At 33.3% G+C, this 26,472-nt stretch overlaps 1 protein-coding gene across 7 annotated transcripts in view; it reads right to left on the bottom strand.

The window, feature by feature from the left end:
• Positions 1-26,472, bottom strand: part of LOC138308960 (kinesin-like protein KIF13A) — a 270,403-nt gene that overhangs the window by 232,088 nt on the left and 11,843 nt on the right. For all 7 annotated transcript variants that reach the window (XM_069250018.1, XM_069250023.1, XM_069250022.1 and 4 more), the window contains exon 2: positions 11,329-11,401. In XM_069250018.1, the coding sequence (XP_069106119.1) occupies positions 11,329-11,401 (73 nt within the window). The remainder of the gene's footprint in view (positions 1-11,328; positions 11,402-26,472) is intronic.

Raw genomic sequence — 26,472 nt, 5'->3', positions numbered from 1 at the left:
CAGGGACTTAATTTATTGTAGAAGAAAACCAGAATTTGAACAGTCGTCAATCAGTAGCCTCCTCATACCATGAATACCTGGTAACTCATTAGCTATTAATTAATTTGGAAATAAAACACATTTGGACAGAACCAAATGTAGATTTGCCCATATCATGGAAATTTTGAAATCAATAAAAAGACGATATTGAATCAATATGTCCTTGACCTAATATCCTTGAGAGACAACTCGGTCATCAAATTTTTTCCTTTAATCAATCTCCCCTGAAGACCAATTTGAACTATCCCAATCCTATGGCTGGAAGAGTCCATTATAAAATTTCAAGGATGAAGAGAGGTTTCAGTAAAGAGTCATGCATATTCAAAGGAAAAATCACAGCAACTTTTTAAATCTGTGGAGTTGTATTTGCAACGATCATGACAGAAACATTTTTATTGATTTCAGGAAAAAACAACATTTGATGATCGACATTCTGAAGTTCCCCTGGGTCTCAATAACACTGTCTTTTATTATTTGGAAGTCCCATGGAATCAATTCAAACATGGACTAATCTGATTTGCTCTTTTGAAAAATTTCTACAAGAAGATGTCCCCAAAGTGTTAGTTTGAACAAGGAATCAATCTTGCTGTCATTTCTGAGGAGAAAAAAGAATCGATGTTAATGTCCAGAAATAACAATTTCACAATAACGATGTAAATTCAATTTCTTGCGCCACATTTCAACATGCTGTTTAAGCCTCCTTTAGCAGTGAATGACGTTTGTAGCCTGTTCCCAATGTGCAGTCAACAGCACTTACGACGACAGTGTTTCCAATTTGTCGTTGAGTCTAACACCAATACTGGGCTAAGGAAGCCAGGAAAATTCATAGCTTGATAGACATACAGTAAAGAAAGTCCGGATTTTGTTGAAGGACAGTTAAACCTATCTATAATTGGTAGGTATCAAGACTCTTAACAATACTGCAAACGTAACTTTTTTGAGTGAAATTTTTTTTAAGAATTTCCAGGGTTACAATTGAACCACAAATTCATACAGCAAGTGTAGATATATACGGTCAAACCTGTCTCTAATGACCACCCAAGGACAGAAGGAAAATGGTCTTTATAGCCAGGTGGTCTTTATACACAGGTTGAATTGTGTTAAAATTGATCAGTTTGGGCCATAGAAAAGTGGTCTCATAAATAAGGTGGTCTTTATACACAGGTTGAATTGTGTTGAAACTGACCATTTGAGATCTTAGAATGTGGTCTTATTAAGCAGGTGGTCTTTATACAGAGGTAACCACTAAGGCAGGTTTTACTGTATACAGTAATACCTGTGTAATAGAAGTCTGCACCTCTATATAAAGACCACCTGCTAATTAAGACCGTTTTTAGAGGGTTGAAAAATGGAGATTTTCAACACATTGTGACCCGTGTACATCGGTATATAAAGACCTTTTTTTTTAATTTTATTCCAAAAGTGCTGTTTTGATGGTAAGGACTATTGTCAAATGTTTGATATCCCTACTTTATGAGCTGGAGGAATCATCTGATCTACAAGAGATTAAACATGCTTGATTCAAACACTTAATAGTCACCTCCATGTATAAGAATTTACCCATTCCCTTGACATCCTAAATTGGTAAAACAAGAAGAAAACAAAGCAAGATTTCCATGGCCGTCCTTCAACACCTTAATATTGCAGATAAAATCTGATCTATTCTAACAACATACCAGAATAAAAAAATAAAAAATAAATCACAATATAATCACCTTCATGCATGTGAATTTTACCCATTTTCTAGAAATCTTGAAAGGGTAAGACAAGAAGAAAACAATTAAAGCGAGATTTCCATGGCCGCATCTATATCTAGTGTATACTAGAATGTAACGAAGACCTTTATCGCTTTTATAGGAGGAGAAAAAATCCATGTTGGGTACAGAAGCGACATTTGCCTGGAAACAATACAATTAGAGAGAGGAATGCAGTGTAAATTCTCCCCAAAGATTCGCTATAAAAGCTAGCTTCATGTCGTCGGCGTGTCAACCAATCACGCATGGGACATGGACAATTTTTTTTTCTTCCAAGACATTTAAGATTCTGGGAAAGATTTCCAGCGAGCTTTTATCACCCGACACACTAATAATGAGCTAGAAGTCTTTTCTTCCATCGGATCAGAATTCCCGAGCAAGAATTGTCTGGTATGTTCAGCTGAGCAAAACAGTTCTGTTTTCATGAATAAGAGACAATTTATAACATTCCAATACAAAATGTAAACAGTTGTTTTGAACCATTCTTTAATATCTAGCTATTTTGTAGACTTTATTCAACCGTAAATGAATTAAATTAAAAGTATATTTCCAAAATCTATTTCACAATTCCAATTTTACAGAGTTTTGAACAATTCTTGTATATCTGGTATGTTACGATTAACATGTACATAATTGATTTTTCTTTGTTTTCATACCAAATCTGGCTTTCTGATTGGCCAATATTTTTTTTGCATACCACTATGAAAAAAAAATCCGAGAATGGCGCGAAACCCCGACGTTTTCGTGACGTCACAATAGAGACATTGACGTTGCGTATTGATTCAGAAAAAAAGAATCCCTTGAAAAACCACTATAACGTTACATTTAAACATACTTCATTTTATCAAATAGAGTATAAAATTAATTATAAGTATTGATGTCACTATTTTTTAATTTTATCGCAGTATGAACAAAAAATTGTTTGCAAACTTTTGTGAGAATCCGCTACGCGGATTCACACAGTTTGCAAACAATTTTTTTTTTCACACCCCGATAAAATTAAAAAATAGTGACATCAATGCTTAAGTACAAAAACAAAAAGACTTAATATCAAAAATAATGATCCAATATCATGTGAAGTAAACATATGAAAAAAGATCAGCTACAACTGTTGTCCAGGATATAAGGCCAAAAAAACATGTGTCTGTTTTTACAGGGTTACCCGACCGACCCTAATTTTTCATCCCTGATCCTAATTTTTTTCCCACTTTTCTACGAAAAACAATTAAAAAGTCAGGAATTCGATCTCAGACTCTGGTTCCGGTCATAATTACCTAAGAGTGAAAAACACTACCAAAAAAAAATCCTGACCTACCGACCCTATTTTTTTGACAATGTAACCCTAAAAAGACATTTTTTTTTTTTTGCCTATGTATCATTGCCATAAAGTTTTGTTGAAATCCTTCCAATAGTTTAGGAGGAATAGTCAGTTCAATGTTATGTCTACTGAGGGACTTAAGACATCATCAACCTGAATCCAATGTAATCCCCAAATCACATAATGACCCATGACCATGTGACTAGTATACACATGAAGTAACCTTGAAATTCTGAATTCTTCATAAGCAATAACATGAAATTGCAAAAACTGGATAAACAATATGACCTTGTGCATCCGGAAGAAAACACTAAAGCAATAAAGTTGATGCTTAAAACACGAAATGAGACCTTGACCAATAAAATTGTCAGTAACAGATCTTCAAATGTCACAATGGCATGAACAAAAAAGTAAAAATGTCACAATAACACGAAAAAAAACCTGTTAAAACTACACAATGAAATGAAAAAACTTTAAAATGTCACAATACCACAAATAAAATTTTCAAAGTGCCAGAAAAATGTAGTTATTAACCAAGAACTAGATGTAGAACAATGCTTTCATGTCTAAGTTGCAGTTTAGACAGAAAAACATAAGAGGCTTTTACAGAATCATCGAACAGAATATTAAACTACTGCTTAAAGATGCTCTACCACTGACGAATGGTTATTTTTTTCTCTATCAAAAACTGCAGCAGACAAATTCGTGTTTTTCTTCAGTTACTAAAGTTACTTACTTTACACTATTGACACTATTGAACTATTTGAGCTTCTAAATTTTTACTTCAAGATGAAAATATCAAAAATAATTAATTGCGTCCCCAAAAAAATTCCATGGCACTCAGTCCTATATGTAACGAAGAAATGATTAAAAATGTACCAAAAGTAAAATAAATTATTTTATATGTATATTCGTGTTAATTATACATATATATACAAGATTTAACATCAATTGTTGTTCAAATGGTGGGTATCGTTTATGCTCTGTTGGCCATAGAGCATCTTTATAACAGACACCAAAAAGGTTCAGTATCATGACTTTGGCACAACATAGTTTTGTTGCATTACAGTACAAGTATCGCATTTCTTTTAAAGATGCATAATCAATACTGTACATACCAGAATATCCAACAGTACTTCCATTTTAAACTAGACAGCTAGTTTTGGCAAGAAGTCAGAATGCACTTCTCATGAGAATGAATATTTATGCAAAGCATCATAATAACTGACTTTTCAAAAAGTCATATATTTCCTAGCTCTATAAGCTTAAAGGTGTATGTTTTGTGAGAAAATAAAAATTCAACCATTCAACCTATCAGGTCTGTTTCACATTCAACCAATCATGTTTGTTTCAGATTCAACCAATCAGATCACAGAGTTTCAGATTCAAGCAGTCAGGTCTGTTTCAGATTCAACCAATCAGATCACAGAGTTTCTGATCCAACCAATCAGGTCTGTTTCAGATTCAACCAATCAGATCACAGAGTTTCTGATTAAACCATTCAGGTCTGTTTCAGATTCAACCAATCAGATTACAGAGTTTCAGATTCAACCAATCAGGTCTGTTTCAGATTCAACCAATCATGACATGACAACAGAAACTCTTTTTTTTTCACATAAACAATATGTTTCTGTTCTGTTTCTGGAATATATCTCTGATGATAAATAGATATTTAAGACAATATAGCATTGGATTACAGGAAACCATCAGATACCGTTCCACTCCGGTTTTCCTCCACCAACAAACCTGGCGCTTCCTTAAATGAACCTGGCTGTTAAGAGCACGTTAAACTAAATAAAACCGAAATACCAGATACGGCAAATATTCCCAAATTTATGGTTCCTCTTTCTTGGATACAAAATATTTTTGCTACATTAGTTATGTACAGTAAAGTAGGAATGTCGTACACAAGATCGCTTTTGATGACCATTTACTAGTCACTATGAAGACAACATCAAAGGAAATTTGCTTTAGTCCGCAGGTGGGTATTGTTTTCATTATTCTGATTCATGTACAGCACCAAAGCCTTCACTGCAAGATTTCTTACCGAGTATCACACGGAAGAGTTCTTAAATATCAAGCATTTTCAAGTTTTTCAAATCCTCCTAGCTGTATAGCTTTATAGCACACTGTGTCTGTATTAACCTGCTTTCATATCCGTTCTATATGGCCGTCTTTCTGCTACGGCAAAAATAAACTATATGTGCGTTTATCTGTTCTATATGGTTGTCTCTCTGCTAAGGTCAAAACAATTATATGTTTGTTTCATGTTACATGATTGAAAAAAAGTCAGTAGGGAATACTTTTTATTTATTTTATCTATTTATCTTTCTGGGAGTACCTGAAACATACATTTAAGAAAGATTTTTTTTGTTTTGCCTAAGTTTCATCGATTAAAACTGTTTGTCTTTCTATGTGTAGAGAGTTCAAAACCTCTATGGGGACTGTTGCCAGATGAACATGACAGGTTGGTTTTTCTCTCAGAACTCCGGATTTACCTCCTCTTCCTCCTAAACCTAATGCATCCTTAATTGACCCTTAATGTTTAAAGTACATCAAGAAATAAACCTCTTCCTCCTAAACCTAATGCATCCTTAATTGACCCTTAATGTTTAAAGGTCATCCAGAAATAAACCTTAAGACTAGAACACACCAACTTAAACCCAATTGAATCATAATCTCCATTTTCATGGCTATCTTCGAATAACAGCAAAACTTAATACACCATTTTAACCCATTCACCCCTGATGACACATTTGAACTCTACTGATGTAAAGACTGGAACAGTTCATTATGATTTTTAGGGGTGAAGAGCTAACATCCTTGAAATTTTTTATGTGTAATTTAACCTCTCTACATATTTGTTGAAATGTGGCGATTAAGTCGTACACGTTGAGGATTTTTGTTTCATGGCGTCAAAATCAGATCAATGATATCTTAGACTTAAGTTTAGACTTTTTATAACGTCATCTTTGATTGGCGAAGTCTATATTTAGATAATTTTGAATTAAGATTATTTCATGATCCTTGGCCCTGACAGTCTTAGACTTAAGTTTCTGCTTAGTCAATCAAAAATAACATGAATTTTTGAAACATCATCTTTGTTTGGCTAAGTCTAAACTTAAGACAGTTTTGGACATTTAAATATTACATGATCCTGAGGTCAGAAGTTTATCATCATTTTTAATTAAATACTTTAAATATTTTACAAATCAATTACTCAAAATTAAAATTTCTCTACATAATCCGTCCCTGTTGTCAAGGACATATTTAGCTATATGCATTACAAAAGGACTTGCTCACGTCAAAGCTTTTAGCAAACTTTCGTGTAATGCCTTAAAAGCTATCAACACGAAAACAGGCTCCAAGCTGTAAAACCAATTATTCTCGATTCTTTTGTAGCTAAAGCATCATACACTAAATTTTCATCACCCCCTTTTTCACAGTAACTTGCAATTAAATTAGACAAGTTAGCCAAGTGCATTGACATTTCAAGAATTTCAAATTAATTTGCTAAACTTCGATGACAATTTTCTGAAGATGTTTTTTATAATCTGTATTAAAAGCCAACAGGCTTAAATTGAGGTTGAGACGTTACTCAGAGAATATTTGTTAGTCTGTGTATTTGTAGTATCGTAATATTCTGCGTATTACCCCGCACCAGTGTATAGCCTATGGAAGCAAAATCAGGCATTTTCTATATGACTTTGTAAAATAAATTTCAGATAACCTTCACCGGCATATTGCCTGCGAGGTATTTAAGCATTAGACTATCTTCCTATGGCATCTATGGTCTATACTGACCATAGATGCCATAGGAAGATACTTTAATACTTATATTTACATTATTAACTCATTTTTGGGTCTCTGCATTAAATTGCTTACGCTAGACCAGGAAAACCGTTTATCAACGACGATTTAATCCACGAGATGGAACAGCCATTTTGATGGTGATCAGTTGACGTGACCAAGTCAACAATAGTGACGTCATAATGGTCATGTTTTGGGTGTCAGTTATACCGTCATATACTTCACTTTGCCTTGGCGTAAGTTTATATAGTAGAAGTGACAAGGAAATGTAAATATACTTAAATGCAATCCTTAAAAGTACAGTTGATTGTTGACAGTACATTATTATGTAGTATGTACAAATAATAGCGAGTCTATATATGCTATAATGATTTCATTTGGAGAGGGGTATAAGTTTACTTAAGATATATGCAAAGTTATCAATAGAATATGTCTTTTATTAGAAAAAAGGTTTGAAATGTAAGAAATATATAGCTCATAAGAAAATACTTTGGCATAGTAAGAGGGCTACTTGAGCTTAGTTTCTGTACATGTGGAATAGTTTACAATGTTTAGACCGCATATTTTTAGTTTGAAATGTAAGAAATATATAGCTCATATGAAAATACTTTGGCATAGTAAGAGGGCTACTTTAGCTTAGTTTCTGTACATGTGAAATAGTTTACAATGTTTAGACCGCATATTTTTCAAATTTGGTAATAGCTTGTACGGATACCCCGCATTAGGCATCTTCTGATGTAAAATAAGAAATTGTATAGCCCGCAGACAATATATGCAGGAAATCATGGCAACTGTTTTCAACCATACACCACATCAATCCTCTGAGCACATACTGCAATCAAAATTTTCACACGGAAAACATATTTGCATAAAAATTGAATAGACAAAATATTACTAGTTGGTATATATTTTTATAGCCATATCAAAATTTTAATTAAAATTTCAAATTTTTTTTTAGTTTTAAATCCAAATCCTTAAAACTTTTACCTGACAAAATTACCAGCCATCCCAGTACCTTGCAAACATAAGCATGAAATACTCTAAATATGGACACAACGGGGAGAGTTGGCCCAAAAGTATAAGGACTCTGATTTGATCTTATTTTGCATTGTATTCCGTCTTTGCATATTACAGAGTTAGCTCCCTTGCGGGTAGGTATCGATTGTTACGTCATTATTTTGTGAGCGCAATTCCAATATGACGTTACCCTCGCAAACAAATGACGTCACAATCAATACCTACTCGCACGTGCAGATAACTCTGTAATATGCAAATTCGGTATACAATATAATCGACCAATCAACATACAGTTTGTAACTACGTTTCGTTCTCGCAAACACACATGTTCATATTCAACATTGGATACTCAAGGCAAAATACAAAATCATATGTATTGTTTGATTGACAGCTGCCGATCCATCAATGGCCACTACCAAATCTTAAGGAAATATAAAACTAGCGTTATTTCTATCAAATGTTCCAGTACATATTAGCAGATCAATGCAGCAGCAGCTCTGCATGACCTTCAGGAATTTCTTGCTTATTATTTTTATATCCAGTCAAAAATATGGCCATATCCCCAAAGAAAAATTCTCTGTATTTTCATATGGCACTTTTGAATTTCAAGTAATGCTACAATCACCACAAAGAAAAACCCAAAATGATTTCCTTACAAAATAAATTCTATTGGAAATTACAGAGAAATTTTCTGTGGGGTTAAAAGTTGTCAAAAATGTTGAAAATCAAAGTTTCCTGTAGAAAACACCCCAGCTCTACAAAAACACGCAAGAACAAGAAAAGCACAAGATCAGTATATGTGATCATATCCCTCTCTGTTGATTTACGGTATATATCTCATCCAAAAAAATGTTACATGTCTCACGCCTTTGACAATATGATCGCCACATATGATGCTTTATTACATAGACTAAGTCTAGACAATGTGTGGCTTCAAACACCAAAACACGGCCATTAAAAAAGCAATCAAATTCATATCCCCAAAGTCTTCCAGCAATAACAGTTTCTGTCATAACAAAGCTCTATGTTAAAGTTAAAATGACAAGCATTGATTGGTTAATATAACATGTGGCACCAGAATCCATGATGGTCAAGACCTGTCAGTGAGCACCCTTGTGAAAACCTGCCTTACGAATCAAAAAGCAATTTAAGGCTGAAGAGTTTTATTAGCCAATCTAAAATAGGCTTGATAGTTTGATTAGCCAATCAAAAATTACATTACTTTTTAAAGCATTTTGTGATTGGGATTGACAAAATATAAGATTATTTTGTACTTAAGATGATTTTAGTCTTAAAACTCATTCACCCCTGAAATTTTATAATGCACTCTCCCAACTTCAGAATTAGAAGAGTTGATTTGTGTCAAGAGGGGTGAATAAGTTAAAATGATCCCTAAGTCTGAACACAAGACCTTGAAACAACTCAAACTTTTTGGAGATTTTGCGTAATCAACAATGACGTAACTTTTTGTGGTTAGTTCCTCAGGTTTTAAACGAAAGACTGTGCAATGTACATTTCATGATATTTGTGTCAATTCAACGTTAAACAAAATCCCTATAATGATAGTGTTAATTTTCTATTTGTTTATCATCATCCAAAACAATTAAATCTTCAATCTTTGACTTCTCATTTCAGTATGTGTTTAATGAAATTTAATTTAATTTAATTTAAAACTTCAAAGATTTTTTTTTATTTATTTATTAAATATTTATTAAATATTGTTAAACAGAAAATTCTCTTTTCTACTAGATACTGGTCTTTCTTTTACCATATCACAACAAGTAATTCCTTTAAAGGCTTCAAAAATAAGAATTCAAATTGGCAATTACAGCTGAACTAACGGAATAGAATTTATGGTATGAAGCCAAGAAGGATTTCTTCTTTTTAACTAGAATATAGCTTTTACAATACCCGTATTTCCCTAAACTTTCTTCGCGTGATCAATACGCGACAAACGATTGTGATTTTAATTGCCACCCATAAAATGTTGTGGTTGATTTGTGCTTGCACTTGGTACAAGGTCAACCACTTGCTTCTCCACGAGATTTTGATATGTTGCTATGGAAACAGATTTTCTTCTAGCGGCGTTTTACTGTTCTTTAATGTGTTTCAATCTTCAACAGTTCCATTTTGATGGAGACATTTAACAATTCCCGAAATTGTACATTATTGTGGATCGAGAAAGAGATTGGTGTTCATTGTGAGTCAGGTGAAAGGCAAATGTCAGCGACAGTACAAATTCAGAAATTAAACAACGAAGAAGTATATCTGTATATGTGTTTGTGATACCCAAAAGCACAATATTTTTAAAAAAAATTCTGAAATTCTGCAGGAATTTCACCAAATTTGATAACAAACCAGACCATTTTATTTTAGTTTGACCTCAATAATGTATTTAGATTCTATTACTATGGCAATCATTTGCCTTCTTGTTGCTATGGCGATCACTTGTCTTCTTGTTACTATGGCGATAATCTGTCTCAGTTAGTAAGGTAATTTGCATCTGTTACTATATAGCTACGGAGGCCGAATTTTGGCCCCATTCCCCATGGCAAATCCTCTAAATTATTCCCAATTCAAGCCCTAAATTTCCAAAATTAAAGTTTCTTGAAAACTATCCAAAAAAATTGTAATCATTGCATGAACTTACTTAGTTAATGCTTTAAAATTTTGTTAATGAATGGCCTTAGAAATATAGGAATACACTGGAAATAAGAAAATCTTATTTGTCATGCTTTATTTCATATTTCATAATTTTTCGAAAATCTTGGTTTTGTCACACATTTTCCCAAATTAAAAGCCAACAGCCCTATTCCCAAAGCAGAGAGAAAAAGCTCTGCAAGATACACTATTTCTATATTTTTTGGTATATTGTTTGACAATAATGACCGGCTTCAAATAAAAAATGTATGATATCTATCATCTACTTCCCTGTTACTATGGCAATTTCCTGCCTCCGTTGCTATGGAGATAGCTTGTCCTATAACAATGGTGACAACATGTGTTACTATGGCAGTAACCTATATATATATAGCTACTTCACATTTACAAAATCAATCATAGATAACATGCCTCACTGCTACTATGGCGATCCTGTTACTATGGCGATCTTGTTACTATGGCGATCTTGTTACTATGGTGAAACTGTTACTATGGCAATCATATTACTACGGTGATAATCTGCCTCACTATTACTATGGCGATCCTGTAACTATGGCAATCCAGTTACTATGGTAATCCTGTTACTATGATGACAACCTTCCTCACTGTTACTATGGCGATCCTGTTATTATGTCGATCATGTTGCCATGGTGATTGCCTACCCTTACTGAGGCTATTGTGGTAATCTAACAACAGATCTAGACTATGTAAGAGTAAGTTTCTCCCTACCTGTTCTGATGGTGGTATAGGATCGTTTGGTTGCCCTCCATATCCACAATATATTTGGTTCCAAGGTCGATTTCTGGAAAAAATAAAGGTGATAGTCTTATAAAAAATCCCACAACACTCTAAATTTAAGCGATGATCTGCTTTCAATTGGCAAATATTGTAAATAAACTTAGTTTTGCATGCTATTAATTTGGAAATTGCGAAAAAATAAATAACTGCGACATTGTTTCAAGTAAAATTAATAGAATAATAGAGTCTAGATCTCAAAAGTAAATAATCTTGAATAAGTTGTTTGACAGAAAAACTAAAAATCTTGTTGTTGTAAAATAATTTGTTTTACAATATGGAAAGTTGAACGCCAACCGACCATACAATAGCAAATCTACAGAAGTTCCATAATTGCCAACTGAATACTGCATTTGGTAACACTGTGATACTGCACTCAGAAAAAAAATATAAATATGTGGAGAGTGGACAACTAATACCCTCCGCTGCACAAATTTAGTAATACCTCCATTAATAGGGGACATTGTAGAACCCTATACAGTTTACTCAACTCCCCTTTATGTCAGGGTTCTGTATACTATATTTTATAAATTTGTCAAAAAGTTTAGGAGGAGTTTGTCAGACAATGTTGTGTCTACAGACAGACGGACAGACGGACGGATGGACGGACAACTCAATTCCAGTATACTCTCCCTTAACTTCCTTGCAAGGGGTTAATTTAATAATGTAAATATGAGCAATAAACTATATCTTCTTATGAATTCTATGGTCTATATAAACGCCAGAGTTTTGCAGACAATCAATTAATAATGCACTAAAAAGAACAAAGATTCCATAAGGAGACAGTTTATAATGCTTAAACTAACAATACATGCTTGAATTCATTTACCCCTAAAATTTCATAATGGACTGGTCAAGTCTTTGATTTAGTAGAGCCTTAATATGTCTTCAGGGATAAATAAGTTACTTGTTCACCCCTGATGTTTCATAATGGACTGGTCTAGTCTTTGATATAGAAGAGTCTAAATGAATTTTCAGGGATGAATAATTAAGTTACTTGTTCACCCCTGATGTTTCATAATGGACTGGTCTAGTCTTTGATTTAGAAGAGTCTAAATGTGTCTTCAGGGGTGAATCACCTAAACTTCAGTAGACAACATGTTAATAAACCAAACATAATCTTCGTACACTATAATGAGAGATGGCACACTTTATAATGATCATCAGATAATGATGACAACACATTTTTATAATTATGATCATCGGATGATAACTACAGTAATTTTCACGCCCCACTTCATGAGGTCGCTCAGACATACTATTTGAAATCTATACATATTACACAATAAAATATTGATAAACCTCTGAACATCAATGAACGTACATAACATGTTATTACACAACACCAGCCAACCATTCAGTCATTACCATATATGGTTAACAGGTTGTTAGGGTGAAAATAGTGCCAAAGTTTTTTCTTTTGTTATTAAATATTTAGGAGAGTTCTGACATCAAATTTCCTCAGGGATAAATAAAATAAAATTTCCTTGTCTTTTGCATTATTTCTATAACAGAAATGAATTTAACATATACATCTTCATTCCTTCCCAAAGATAGGAATCGGACACAGCACATCACCTCGAGCTCTAGCACAGGGGCATAAAAAGATTCAAGACTAACTTCTCATCCACCATTAATACATACCGCATTCTACTCAATAAACATCCCCATCCCTGTAAGTGCCCCTCCCTCTTTTTTAGGCATCTGAGAATTTCACTTACTTCAAAATTAAATGATGACTAAAAATATGAAAGCTGAGTGGGTTTTCTTACTGATGTCTATTGCGAATTGATAATGTAGAATACATTTATGAAAGGTAAGTCCAAATTTGTTTCTATTAAGCGCCCCTTTATTAGCTTCAAATTTTTAATCATCCTGAGCTCTTATTGGGTCACATACAGTAGTAAAATACAATAGTCGAATACCGTAGCTAAGTGTAAATCAAACTTTTACATGGATCCACAAACTTCAAAACTGGGGAAAAAAGTTATTCAAACAAAAATATTGGGAGGATTGTTGTAATTATATACATAAGCTGCAACACAACAAAACAGAAGTTGAAAAAGGATAAGACCATCAACACTTTTGATGATTACAACAAAACATATGATTCAATTTATAATTCTTGTGAATTTATTCTTGTCAAAATGAACATACATGTCTTTCTATGACATTGTAATGTTGTTAGAATGAACATTTCCTTTATAATAGGACAAGAGTTCTAAATGTTCTGACAGCCAAGCTCGAACCCGCGACCCTGGACTTACCAGTCCACTACCAATCCAGCTACTAACTGTGCTAATTAGGGAAATTTCTTCTAATGCGAAAGGTGACTCCATCACTATGTACAAATTAAAACCTTCTACACCTGTATGTGCTACTGAATTGAAATAGACAACATCAAAACATATCAATAATAAACAATCACACAGATAAGGTGTTGGTGTAAATAAGACAATAACTATCTTACTGCTATAACATGTGTACCAATGTATCACATGATTAATATGGTAATTTGACCTTTGAACCCTACTACTGGATTAAATGTTTTAAAAGCCAGATCTAGGATTAAACATCTGTAACTTGTACCCTATTCTGGGTGTGACCTTTGAACCCTATTCTGGGTTTTACATTTTTACCTTATTCTGAGTATAACCTTTGTACCCTATTCTGTGTTTAACCTTTGAACCCTATTCTGGGTTTTACATTTGTACCCTATTCTGAGAACAACCTTTGTACCCTATTCTGTGTTTAACCTTTGAACCCTATTCTGGGTTTTACATTTTTACCTTATTCTGAGTATAACCTTTGTACCCTATTCTGTGTTTAACCTTTGAACCCTATTCTGGGTTTTACATTTTTACCTTATTCTGAGTATAAACCTTTGTACCCTATTCTGTGTTTAACCTTTGAACCCTATTCTGGGTTTTACATTTTTACCTTATTCTGAGTATAACCTTTGTACCCTATTCTGTGTTTAACCTTTGAACCCTATTCTGGGTTTTACATTTTTACCTTATTCTGAGTATAACCTTTGTACCCTATTCTGTGTTTAACCTTTGAACCCTATTCTGGGTTTTACATTTTTACCTTATTCTGAGTATAAACCTTTGTACCCTATTCTGGGTGTTTAACCTTTGAACCCTATTCTGGGTTTTACATTTTTACCTTATTCTGAGTATAACCTTTGTACCCTATTCTGGGTTTGACCTTTGTACTCTATTCTTGGTTTGACCTTGTTACCTTATTCTGAGTATAACCTTTGTACCCTATTCTGGGTTTGACCTTTGTACTCTATTCTTGGTTTGACCTTGTACCCTATTCTGGGTGTGACCTTTGTACCCTATTCTGGGTGTGACCTTTGTACCCTATTCTGGGTGTGACCTTTATACCCTATTCTGGGTGTGACCTTTGTAGTCTATTCTTGGTGAGACCTTTGTACCCTATTCTGGGTGTGACCTTTGTACCCTATCTGGGTGTAACCTTTGTACCCTATTCTGGGTGTGAACTTTGTACCCTATTCTGGGTGTAACTTTTGTACTCTATTCTGGGTTTGACCTTTGTACCCTATTCTGGGTGTGACCTTTGTACCCTATTCTGGGTGTAACTTTTGTACCCTATTCTGAGTTTAACCTTTGTACCCTATTCTGAGTTAAAACTTTGTACCTTATTCAAGGCTTAACCTTTGAACTCTATTCTGAATTTCACCTATGCACCCTATTATCGGTTTAACCTCTGTGCAATAATTTTGTAAAAATAATTCGGACATACCATATTCGATCCAACAAGCGCCCAGCTCCCTTTAAGCACCGCTCCTCTTTTTGCGGCCTCATTTCAACTGCCTGAGCATAAGATCCAAACTATCAAAACGGTATAGATTTGCAATAACTTTCCCTTATCAACAACCTTTTCATTTTTTTTTTTCATTTTTTTAACTCCCTGGGCATTTATTGGGTCGAATACTGTAAAAGTAATATATATATGACAGACCTCCAAATTTAGTCCTCACATATATCGACACAATAATTTTACAATTTTTTTTTTAAATATTGGCATCTCTCATTATGATTTGCTTTAGAATATGGCCTCCTCCCTCATAATCATCCGGTTTAAATCCGGTTCTTTAAGGAGTACTCACTTTAGTTAAGAACTTTAAGTTTTAAATCTTAAGCACCATTTCTCCTTTGCAACACTACCTAGGTAATAAACAGCTTGAATCATACAAGTGTTTTATACAAAATTTCAAGCTTTAATCTTCAAGAACGTTTAGTTTTGCCAAGATTGGGCTCAGCAAATTAAAGCTGCTTGATAAAATGTGAATGCTATTTACGAGTCAGAAACAAAACACATAGACTAGTGCCGCCTGCCAAATTCTACCATAAAGCGAAAAACGAATATTCCATTCTGATCGCCAAATGAAACATTCAAACTCCATGGGACCTATTCTCTCTGAACTGACGGTGAAACCGTAGCGTGAGCTTGTCTGAGAATTGATAAGTCGAGAAAGGGTCCTACTGCTTAGACCATTGCGACCAGCGCGGATAGACTCAATATTGATTTTACTGATTCTGTTGTGTTGCCAAAAATCATTCAGTTACTCTGTAAAAAGAGCTTCTGAAAGAGAACAGACAGATAATTTAGTATGCGTTTTCCCTTTATTTTTTTCAACAATAAAAATATTCTTTTATGTCTCTTTTTATGTAAGCTTCATAAACCATTTTCTTCGGATCTCAACTGACCAGTTTGTCCTGAGTATAAAGATAAAAGGTCACAAAATGGCTTAAGCTTTAACCCTTTCATCCCCGGAATTTCATAATGGACTGGTCTATCTTTGATTTAGAAGAGTCTAAATGTGTCTTCAGGGGTGAATAAGTTATATTTTGGTGTTCTTTACAGGAAGGTTTGACTTATTATAACTTATTTTCAATTATTTTCTTAAAGTCTGCAAGAAGAAGGCAAATTTAAGGCGAAAAGAATAAAACTATGATCATCTCTTAGCCATTTATATTTAAAGGCAGACGTCAACAAAAGTAGATTTGTTACACAGAAATGATAAAGAAAGATTTTACGACAAAAATAGTATTATTATTCAACATCATCAAATTCAATATGTTATTTTACATCACATCAAATTTTTAGAGATACGTTGTTAATCAACTAATGTGAATGCATTACATAATTATCAAAATCTATAGCCATTCTACTCCAAATCCAATGACACATTGTGACAACAGTGCACTAGCTGTTAACATTCCCACCATGGTTATCAAAAATCTCTTCATTTACAAATCATCGGCCAATATCGCCAAAGCCTATCTATAGCTCTCCCCATTATAAATTCATGCTGTCACTATGGAATAAAAGCTGAATCTGCTTTGAAGCAAAGATTCATTAAATTAACCTTCGGGTAAAGCCCTCCCTATAGAGCGTTAGACACCGAATCTACGTCAGCTATCGGCCATAAACTGTTATATTACATCTGATCGAACAACGCCATGAATCATGGTTGCCTGACAGTGTAAGCATGTTTCAGTGCTTGAAGGTAGTTGTTAGTACACCTCTTCAAAACTGTAAACAATAGCAAGAGTATGTATAAGATACAACTAAAAGTGGAAATATAAATTCATTACTTTCTGGGGTATGCAGGTCAAGCCCCCAAAGGCGTTTTCCAATCTACAAGCTTCGTTTACAGTCAATCCTGTCTTTAGCGACCACCTCTGTATAAAGACCATCTGCTTAATGAAACCATCTAGGAGTTTCTATGGTTAATTCAACTCAATTTTACATATAAATACCAGTTTTCCCTGTGTTTGTGGTCTTTATGGACATTTTGATTTTGTGTTTATTCTTTGAAAAAGTTGATGTTAAAAATCTATCAATCACTGCTATTGATAAAATTGTGTTTAAAAATCACTCAGTATCTAAATCAGCTGACCTTTATCTTAATTAAGATTACATGAAGGTGTTTAATCATCCCCCATTCACCAATGATTAAGACATGAAAATCATTATAAGCTTATATAATCTCCAACTGCTATCCCAATGAAATGATTTTGAGACATCCTCTAAATGCAGCATAGAAGACATGTAACTTTGATTGCCAATGGAAAGGAAGTCAGATGTATTAATAAGCAAGGTCGTGTCGGGTCAAGTACCATCTTCTGATGCATCTACAGGGCATAAACAAAGATAATCTATGTGGAAACAGTATTCTTCCTACACCATTAAGATATTTATAAAAGCAGCCACAGCAGTCCTTTCCGTGATTCTAGTGTTGCTCATCGAACCAATCGTACAGGCTCTTGCTTGTGCAGCGAGGCAAATTAAGTGAAAAAATAATCACTATTTACCAACACACACAGACAGTTACTTCCTTCGCTCGCTCATTATCGCGGGGATTCAGTTGGACAGCGGTTTTTACAAAAACAGATTTTATGCTTGACCTTTGACAAAAGGGCACCTGCTTGAGCACTTAATGTCAATTTGGGAGGAAAGGAAGTCCACTAAATTCTCAACAGAGATAGGCAGCTTCTAATCAATTGTATTAACAGTAGCCATTTGAGATTTTAGGCATTTGCCACTTAACGGTCTCCAAATGACCATTCAATATAAGATCCACACTTTTGAAAGATTTAAAAAAGAAATTACGTCATTTTTTATATAAAAAATTAATTTATTTCCTATTCGGAATTTTTTTTTTTTTTTACTTTTAAGCTATTTTTGTTGGTAGATAGCTACAGTTCTTCCTCCATGTTTTTCTCTGGGTACTCCGGCTTTCCTCCACAATAAACCTAGCTGTTAATAGGATGAACTAATCAAACCAAATTGTTCTATCATTCTCTCGTTTATCTCTTCAAGATTTCATTTTGCAATTTTCAAAAAAAAAATTCAAGTATTGATAGGATATTTTTCAAAACTAAATTGCTACTCTTAAAACTCCATTCAATTTTAATCATTTAATTACACTAAAGTTGACTGAAGAGAAGAGATCACCAAAGGGAAAATGATAAAGATTGTCTTTAAATTAAACTTCTAAATTCAATTATTTTACCAATCTATATTTCAGAAGATTCCAAACTGACAGTTTATTATGAAATACAGATTAACTTAAAATCCTGACAAATCTTTCAATTCATTTATAATTGAGTTTCGTCTAATGTTTGAAAAATTAAAACAGATGCCTTTATATAGATAAGCAATGGTTAAGCAATTCAGAATACCTTTGTTCTAAACTTGGTGATATATATTGTTTCGAAAATGAAAAAGCTCTTTTAGCTCCCGGTCCCGGTAACCGTCACAACAACAAATTCTAAATTCTAAATTGATTTTGCTCTGAACTGTCTTAAATTGTACAAGCTTTTTCTCACTGCTTTGAAAATGGGGCCCATGGCTTTGAATTCGGGAAAATGTGTGACAAAAATAAGATTTGGGAAAAATTATAAAATATGAAAGAGCATAATAAATAAGATTTTTAATTTTCAATGTAGTTTATGTACTTTTCTGAAGCCAATTAACAAATATTTAAAGCCTCAACTAACTAATTTCAAAAAATATTTTTAGAGTTTTCAAGAACTTTTGATTAGAAGAAATTTAAGGCTTGAATTGGGAAAGTTTAGAGGATTTTCCATTGAGAATGGGGCCGAAAATAAGCCACAAAGCATGCTGAAAAAAATCCCTTAGGTTCAAAGGTTACAAAGTCAACAATCCAAGTAGAACAAGTAATATTTAGCTGTCTATAAAAAACACTTAAGTACAAAGAATAATGGTCTTTATAGCCAGGTCTAGGAACTCTAAGAAAGTAATCTTATTCAGCAGTTGGTCGTTCTACAGAGGTGGCCATCATACAGAGGTGATATATATACAGAGGTGATATATATACAGAGGTTGTGTTTATACAGAGGTGGTCGTTTTAAAGAGGTGGTTGTTATAAAGAGGTGGTCGTTATACAGAGGTAGTCACTAAAGCTACTGTAGAAAATGGTCTTTGATTAAGTAATTTTTATAAATGAAAAGGTGAAATTTTGTTAAAATTTGAGACCATAAGAAATTGTTGCAAATTAAACAAACTTGTTCAGTCTTTCTACAGAAGTGGTCACTAATGCAGGTTTTACAGTCAAACTTGTCTATAGAGACCACCAAAGGGACACACAGGAAATTCTCTTAATAACCAAGTGGTCTTTATACAGAGGTGATTCTTAAAAAAAGGTTTTACTATGTGTACCTATTGGAATGTGTGGAACAGGGAAACAACTAGATCTACCTAAAAAGACCATTGATCAAATTCTACCTAATAAATCTTTTAAATATTTTGGATCTACCTAAAAAGACCATTTACCGTATTCTACCTAGTAAATCTTTTAAATTTAAATGCATCTTTTGGTGTTTTTTGTACACAGGTTGACTTGTATTGAAATTGATAATTTGATACCCTAGAAAAGTGGTCTTATTAAGCAGGTGGTTTTTATACAGAGGTGGTCACTAAGGCAGGTTTTAGTGTATATATATATCTATTGGAATTTTGGATCAGTAAAAGAATTATATCTACCTACAAAAAACATTTACTCTTAGAAGTACAAAGCTCTCCCTATTTTATCTTACACATACCAGCATCATGCAGCCTTTGTTTCCTGTATCAAAGCCATTTATATGTTTTTTTGAAAGCTTTCTACACAGTACAAAGGCCGTCTGCTCCAGCCCTGTCTACCTATTACAGGTAATGGACTCTCTGCAATGGCCAATAACTCAGGGATCAACAAGAATTACATGGAAATGGACTTGTTGCCTGCAGTCGTTCAATTTAAGTCCCCAACATCCAAGACTCGCATATCATTTAAACATGCTTTGAATTCAGTAATATATAAAGGATACAGTCACCATATGTGTAAGTATTCTAAGAAGTTAGAGCTCAAATGGACTTGAGTCATTGCACAGAAACACATTTTCTAACAATGACCTTGACCTTTGGATTGCTCTTTGCAATGAACTTGACCTTTGACTTGCTCCTTTCCAATGACTTTGGCCTTTGACCTTTGGATTGCTCCTTTCCAATAGCCTTGACATGTACATTTGACCTTTGAATTACTCCTATCCAACTGCCTTGACCTTTGACATTCGGATGGCTTCTTTCCAATTGCCTTGACTTTTGACCTTTGACCTTCAGACAAGGAAAACACCATCTCCACCAAAGGTAAGAGAAAACTGAGTTTGATAGATCCAAGGAGTTTTGAATTCGCACAGAACACAGATTTCAAATTAACGTAACATTGACTTAGGTGTTTGTAAATCAGATTTGGAAAACATTTTTAAAGCAAGTACTGTATTCAACCATATGATCACCCAGGCCACTTGGAAATGAAAAAGTAAGGGAGTGTTAAATTAACAAAATTTTGACGAGACTTTCATAAAAATACTGCACGAAGTAAGCCATAAATCAATTTGAAAAAGAAATAAAGTAAAAACATATACAGTTCTAAAGTTTTCCATCATTTTATTACAGGTAAGTGAAATTTAACCCTCAAAAAGGGGGAGGAATGCTTAGAATAGGGATGGGGCGTTTATTGGATCAAATATGGCAGGTATGGAAAATCTGCAGTAATTTTTAGTTTGAGAGGCTGATAAGAACTTTAAAATATTAGGTATTATATGATACTGAAGCCACTTTGTTGATCACACCTCGAGCTCTAACACTGATGCCAAAGACCTTGCCAACACAGTGATATCTTTATAGCCCGAGGCAATCTTAAGATCGTACATAATGTATAAATCGTAAATAACACTTCGTAATAGTATGGGCAGAAATATAACAGGATAGTTATCTAATCTTCCGTGCTACAGTGGATTTAAGTTACATTACTTTAATATCATTACTTGATGTTGAGATTCTTTACAGGATTTTCAATGATTTTGAATCGAAAATTGATGAAGTAACACGAACAAAACAATGATTAAATATCTGGATTTTTACTTTAACAATATCTGAGGATCGAACAAAGATCTCATCATTTTTATTGAACGTGTGGGTTATGAATCGGTCATTACCCTTTGATAGGAGCTAAGTGTTATCTGTAATCAAAGTAAATTTTCAGTGAAGAGTTATTCACTCAACAATTACAAGTCAGATAAAAAAAATATTGATATTAAAATAAAAAGTAAATTCTAATCTGTATCAGTAATGTGAATCAAAACTTTATCGCTGTCAATTTATAATTTGTCTTGAATGACCCTGGTAATTTTACAAACTTTGCATGCATATATGCTTGAAATGTATATTTATACTTTGTATGCTTCAGAAGTATAATGTTTATATCAGCTTATATTTTTATGTTATGCTTTGTATACTTGACAGTCACTTGTATGTTTATACTTTGTATGCTTGACAGTCACTTGTATGTTTATACTTTGTATACTTGACAGTCACTTGTATACTTTGTTTTGATCACTTTGTATGCTTGACAGTCACTTGATGTTTTACTTTGTATTTGACAGTCACTTGTATGTTTATACTTTGTATGCTTGACAGTATGTTTACTTGTTCTTGACAGTCTTTATACTTTGTATGCTTGACAGTCACTTGTATGTTTATACTTTTGTATACTTGACAGTCACTTGTATGTTTATACTTTGTATGCTTGACAGTCACTTGTATGTTTATACTTTGTATGCTTGACAGTCACTTGTATGTTTATACTTTGTATGCTTGACAGTCACTTGTATGTTTATACTTTGTATGCTTGACAGTCACTTGTATGTTTATACTTTGTATGCTTGACAGTCACTTGTCTTGTATGCTTGACAGTCACTTGTATGTTTATACTTTGTATGCTTGACAGTCACTTGTATGTTTATACTTTGTATGCTTGACAGTCACTTGTATGTTTATACTTTGTATGCTTGACAGTCACTTGTATGTTTATACTTTGTATGCTTGACAGTCACTTGTATGTTTATACTTTGTATACTTGACAGTCACTTGTATGTTTATACTTTGTATACTTGACAGTCACTTGTATGTTTATACTTTGTATGCTTGACAGTCACTTGTATGTTTATACTTTGTATACTTGACAGTCACTTGTATGTTTATACTTTGTATGCTTGACAGTCACTTGTATGTTTATACTTTGTATGCTTGACAGTCACTTGTATGTTTATACTTTGTATCTTGACAGTCACTTGTATGTTTATACTTTGTATCTTGACAGTCACTTGTATGTTTATATTTGTATGTTTATACTTTGTATGCTTGACAGTCACTTGTATGTTTATACTTTGTATGCTTGACAGTCACTTGTATGTTTATACTTTGTATGCTTGACAGTCACTTGTATGTTTATACTTTGTATGCTTGACAGTCACTTGTATGTTTATACTTTGTATGCTTGACAGTCACTTGTATGTTTATACTTTTATACTTTGTATGCTTGACAGTCACTTGTATGTTTATACTTTGTATGCTTGACAGTCACTTGTATGTTTATACTTTGTATGCTTGACAGTCACTCACTTGTATGTTTATACTTTGTATGCTTGACAGTCACTTGTATGTTTATACTTTGTATGCTTGACAGTCACTTGTATGTTTATACTTTGTATGCTTGACAGTCACTTGTATGTTTATACTTTGTATGCTTGACAGTCACTTGTATGTTTATACTTTACTTTGTATGCTTGACAGTCACTTGTATGTTTATACTTTGTATGCTTGACAGTCACTTGTATGTTTTATACTTTGTATGCTTGACAGTCACTTGTATGTTTATACTTTGTATGCTTGACAGTCACTTGTATGTTTATACTTTGTATGCTTGACAGTCACTTGTATGTTTATACTTTGTATGCTTGACAGTCACTTGTATGTTTATACTTTGTATGCTTGACAGTCACTTGTATGTTTATACTTTGTATGCTTGACAGTCACTTGTATGTTTATACTTTGTATGCTTGACAGTCACTTGTATGTTTATACTTTGTATACTTGACAGTCACTTGTATGTTTATACTTTGTATGCTTGACAGTCACTTGTATGTTTATACTTTGTATGCTTGACAGTCACTTGTATGTTTATACTTTGTATGCTTGACAGTCACTTGTATGTTTATACTTTGTATGCTTGACAGTCACTTGTATGTTTATACTTTGTATGCTTGACAGTCACTTGTATGTTTTATACTTTGTTGCTTGACAGTCACTTGTATGTTTATACTTTGTATGCTTGACAGTCACTTGTATGTTTATACTTTGTATACTTGACAGTCACTTGTATGTTTATACTTTGTATGCTTGACAGTCACTTGTATGTTTATACTTTGTATGCTTGACAGTCACTTGTATGTTTATACTTTGTATGCTTGACAGTCACTTGTATGTTTATACTTTGTATGCTTGACAGTCACTTGTATGTTTATACTTTGTATGCTTGACAGTCACTTGTATGTTTATACTTTGTATGCTTGACAGTCACTTGTATGTTTATAATTTGTATGCTTGTTGACATACATTTATTTTTATACTGCATAAACATCAAACTTTCCGTGACATTTCTGTCACGACATTTCTGTCACGACAATATCCCTACACGAACATCCTCACTGCAAAGAAACTGACAAATTCTTTAGACTTTTTTATTTGATCGATGATTCCACCAAAAAAAAAAATGCAATTATACCCGATGAAGATGCTGAGTAAATATTCCCTGAAGAATGTCGACGGACTTTATCTCAGACCATCTCGCACCAGCACGCGTGATCGCAATGACTTCACATTCAAGCTTCTCGGATCCCAAATGAGATAAGGGAAGACAGAAAGAACTGTTACTATGGACATATAGATGTTTTATTTGCACCTAGTGACAAATGCATGCATGATACATTCATAGTGTAATCTTCAGTATCAGATCAATGAAGTCCAGATAAGTTGATTTTTTTCATAAACTACAGAAAAAATTTCTACTTCAAAACAGATCTTTCTGGTCAAGATCATGGAACATCTTATTATGTCTAAGATTGATTCATGATATCTCGGTCAGGACATTGACATTTCATTTTAATCATAATTTTGAGCAATGTGAATCATCTGGCAAAAGATGACATCACGATTACTAAGAGGTGAGACAAATCAATGCTAAATCTTACTTCACCAACACGGTTTTGGGATCTTGAAACTCTCGTAGGGAGTTTTCAACATATATTTTCTTGAGTAATAAACAAAATATTCACTCAAATTAACTATGATGTTCAACTTTCAAATTTCTTCAAATTAAGGTATTTTTAAGAATATTATCTGTCAATGAAAATAGGGAAAGTTACGTTAAGGTACATGCCTTGTATGTAAATATCTCCTTTGATTGCATGAAGTCCTTGACCACAGGTCAACAAGATTATCGATTGACCATAAAGTACAATGACCATCTGCATGTTTCTCACTTATCACAATACACTATAGGTCTGAATCGTGTAGAGTGTAGAACTCGACACAATGCATTTTCAGATTCAACAGAACGCCATACAATACATAGCTTTGTTTTCCACAACTACAGCTTAGTCTCAATTATTGATGGACCAGTGCTACCGTAGATTAACCTCGGGAAATACCTCTTCGTCTATAAATAGATCGCGAGTGTAATAGATGTAAAGCCAATAATACTTTAAGGACATTTGTATTCGTGAATGATTTGTCTAAACATGGATACAATGAATATAAATTGATTAGTCCGGCATTAATTCAGGCCTAGCTGGCTGATGTAAATGTGTCTTAGTTATAGTGATCATTTAGGTGTTTTAGCAAAAAGATAACATACTGTACATGTACTGATTTTAGTGGTAGTTTTATTTTAGCATTTTTCCTGCTATCTTTGAAGCACTAATTCATGTACATTGCTAAATTTTGTAAAGGGATTCCAGGTATTGAACCACAGAAATGCGCTAATTTACATCCCTGCTAACATACGATTATCTACTCTAGGATCTTACATGAGTGGCTATATGACATCAGATTTATCAAACAAGATCAATAATTTGACGAGTTTGATCAAATGCATACCACATAGTAACGAGTGTAAGATTCTATTTATCACATAACTTTTATTAATAGAAATATAAGTAAAACTTCAAATTTCGTCTCTATATAAAACGATAGAAATCCAGCTCAGATGTGATGTTTCCATCTACTGAGGCAATCATGCGACGTCATAGATTATGATGTCAAAACTGCACGATATTTATGACATGGCCGTATGACATGGCTGGATGGGCCAGTTATGTGATAAAGAAGAATTTACAGTTTCCCTTTTATTTTGTGGTCAAATTTGACGGTGCTAAAATAAACATGTTTACAGTATACATGTCTTATAAATGAAAAAAAAAATTTCGTCTTTGAATTTCCAATGATAATTAATTTACATGTATCTTATCAATTAGTGGATTAATTATAATTTACATGTGTCTAACTAAATAGTAAATAATTAATGATTTTTGTATGTCGCACCATGCGATTATGATTTCCATGTGTCATACCATTTATGATTTACAAATGTCTAATTACTTATTTTTTTTATTTTAAAGTGTTTCACCCATTATGTTTTACATTGTATTATCAATTATGTTTTATATCCCTCTTACAAGTGACAATTAACATGTGTTTTACTAATGACTGCAAGTTTACATTTATTATACAATCATACAATTATTATCCAATGAATTATTGAATATAATTACATGTTACTTTCATATGATATGAGTAACCATGGTTTTAAAGGGACAACTCAGTGAGGCTAATTCATTACATAACCACGAAGCAAAATATGACATAAATGTATTGTTCTACATTCCTTATGAACATATGACAGGAAAAAGTGACAAATTCCACAATATTGTTAAGTATTTTGAGTAATACCATTGAAATTCCAAATTGTTGATCAATACGATTAAGCAGGTACAACAAATGCAATACATAACCACTGAGGAGTTGATGAAATCATTTTTAGACAAGAACATTCATCTAACAATGTTAATAAAACTGTAAGAGCGATTTGAGTAGTTCTAGACACAAAATTCTTTACTACACAGGCAAGGGTCAGGGATC

The sequence above is a fragment of the Argopecten irradians genome, chromosome 15 (genome assembly GCF_041381155.1).
Source record: "Argopecten irradians isolate NY chromosome 15, Ai_NY, whole genome shotgun sequence".
Lineage (NCBI taxonomy): Eukaryota > Metazoa > Mollusca > Bivalvia > Pectinida > Pectinidae > Argopecten > Argopecten irradians.
Note: the sequence above shows the minus strand (reverse complement) of the source record. Positions and strands in the feature narration are given on the sequence as shown.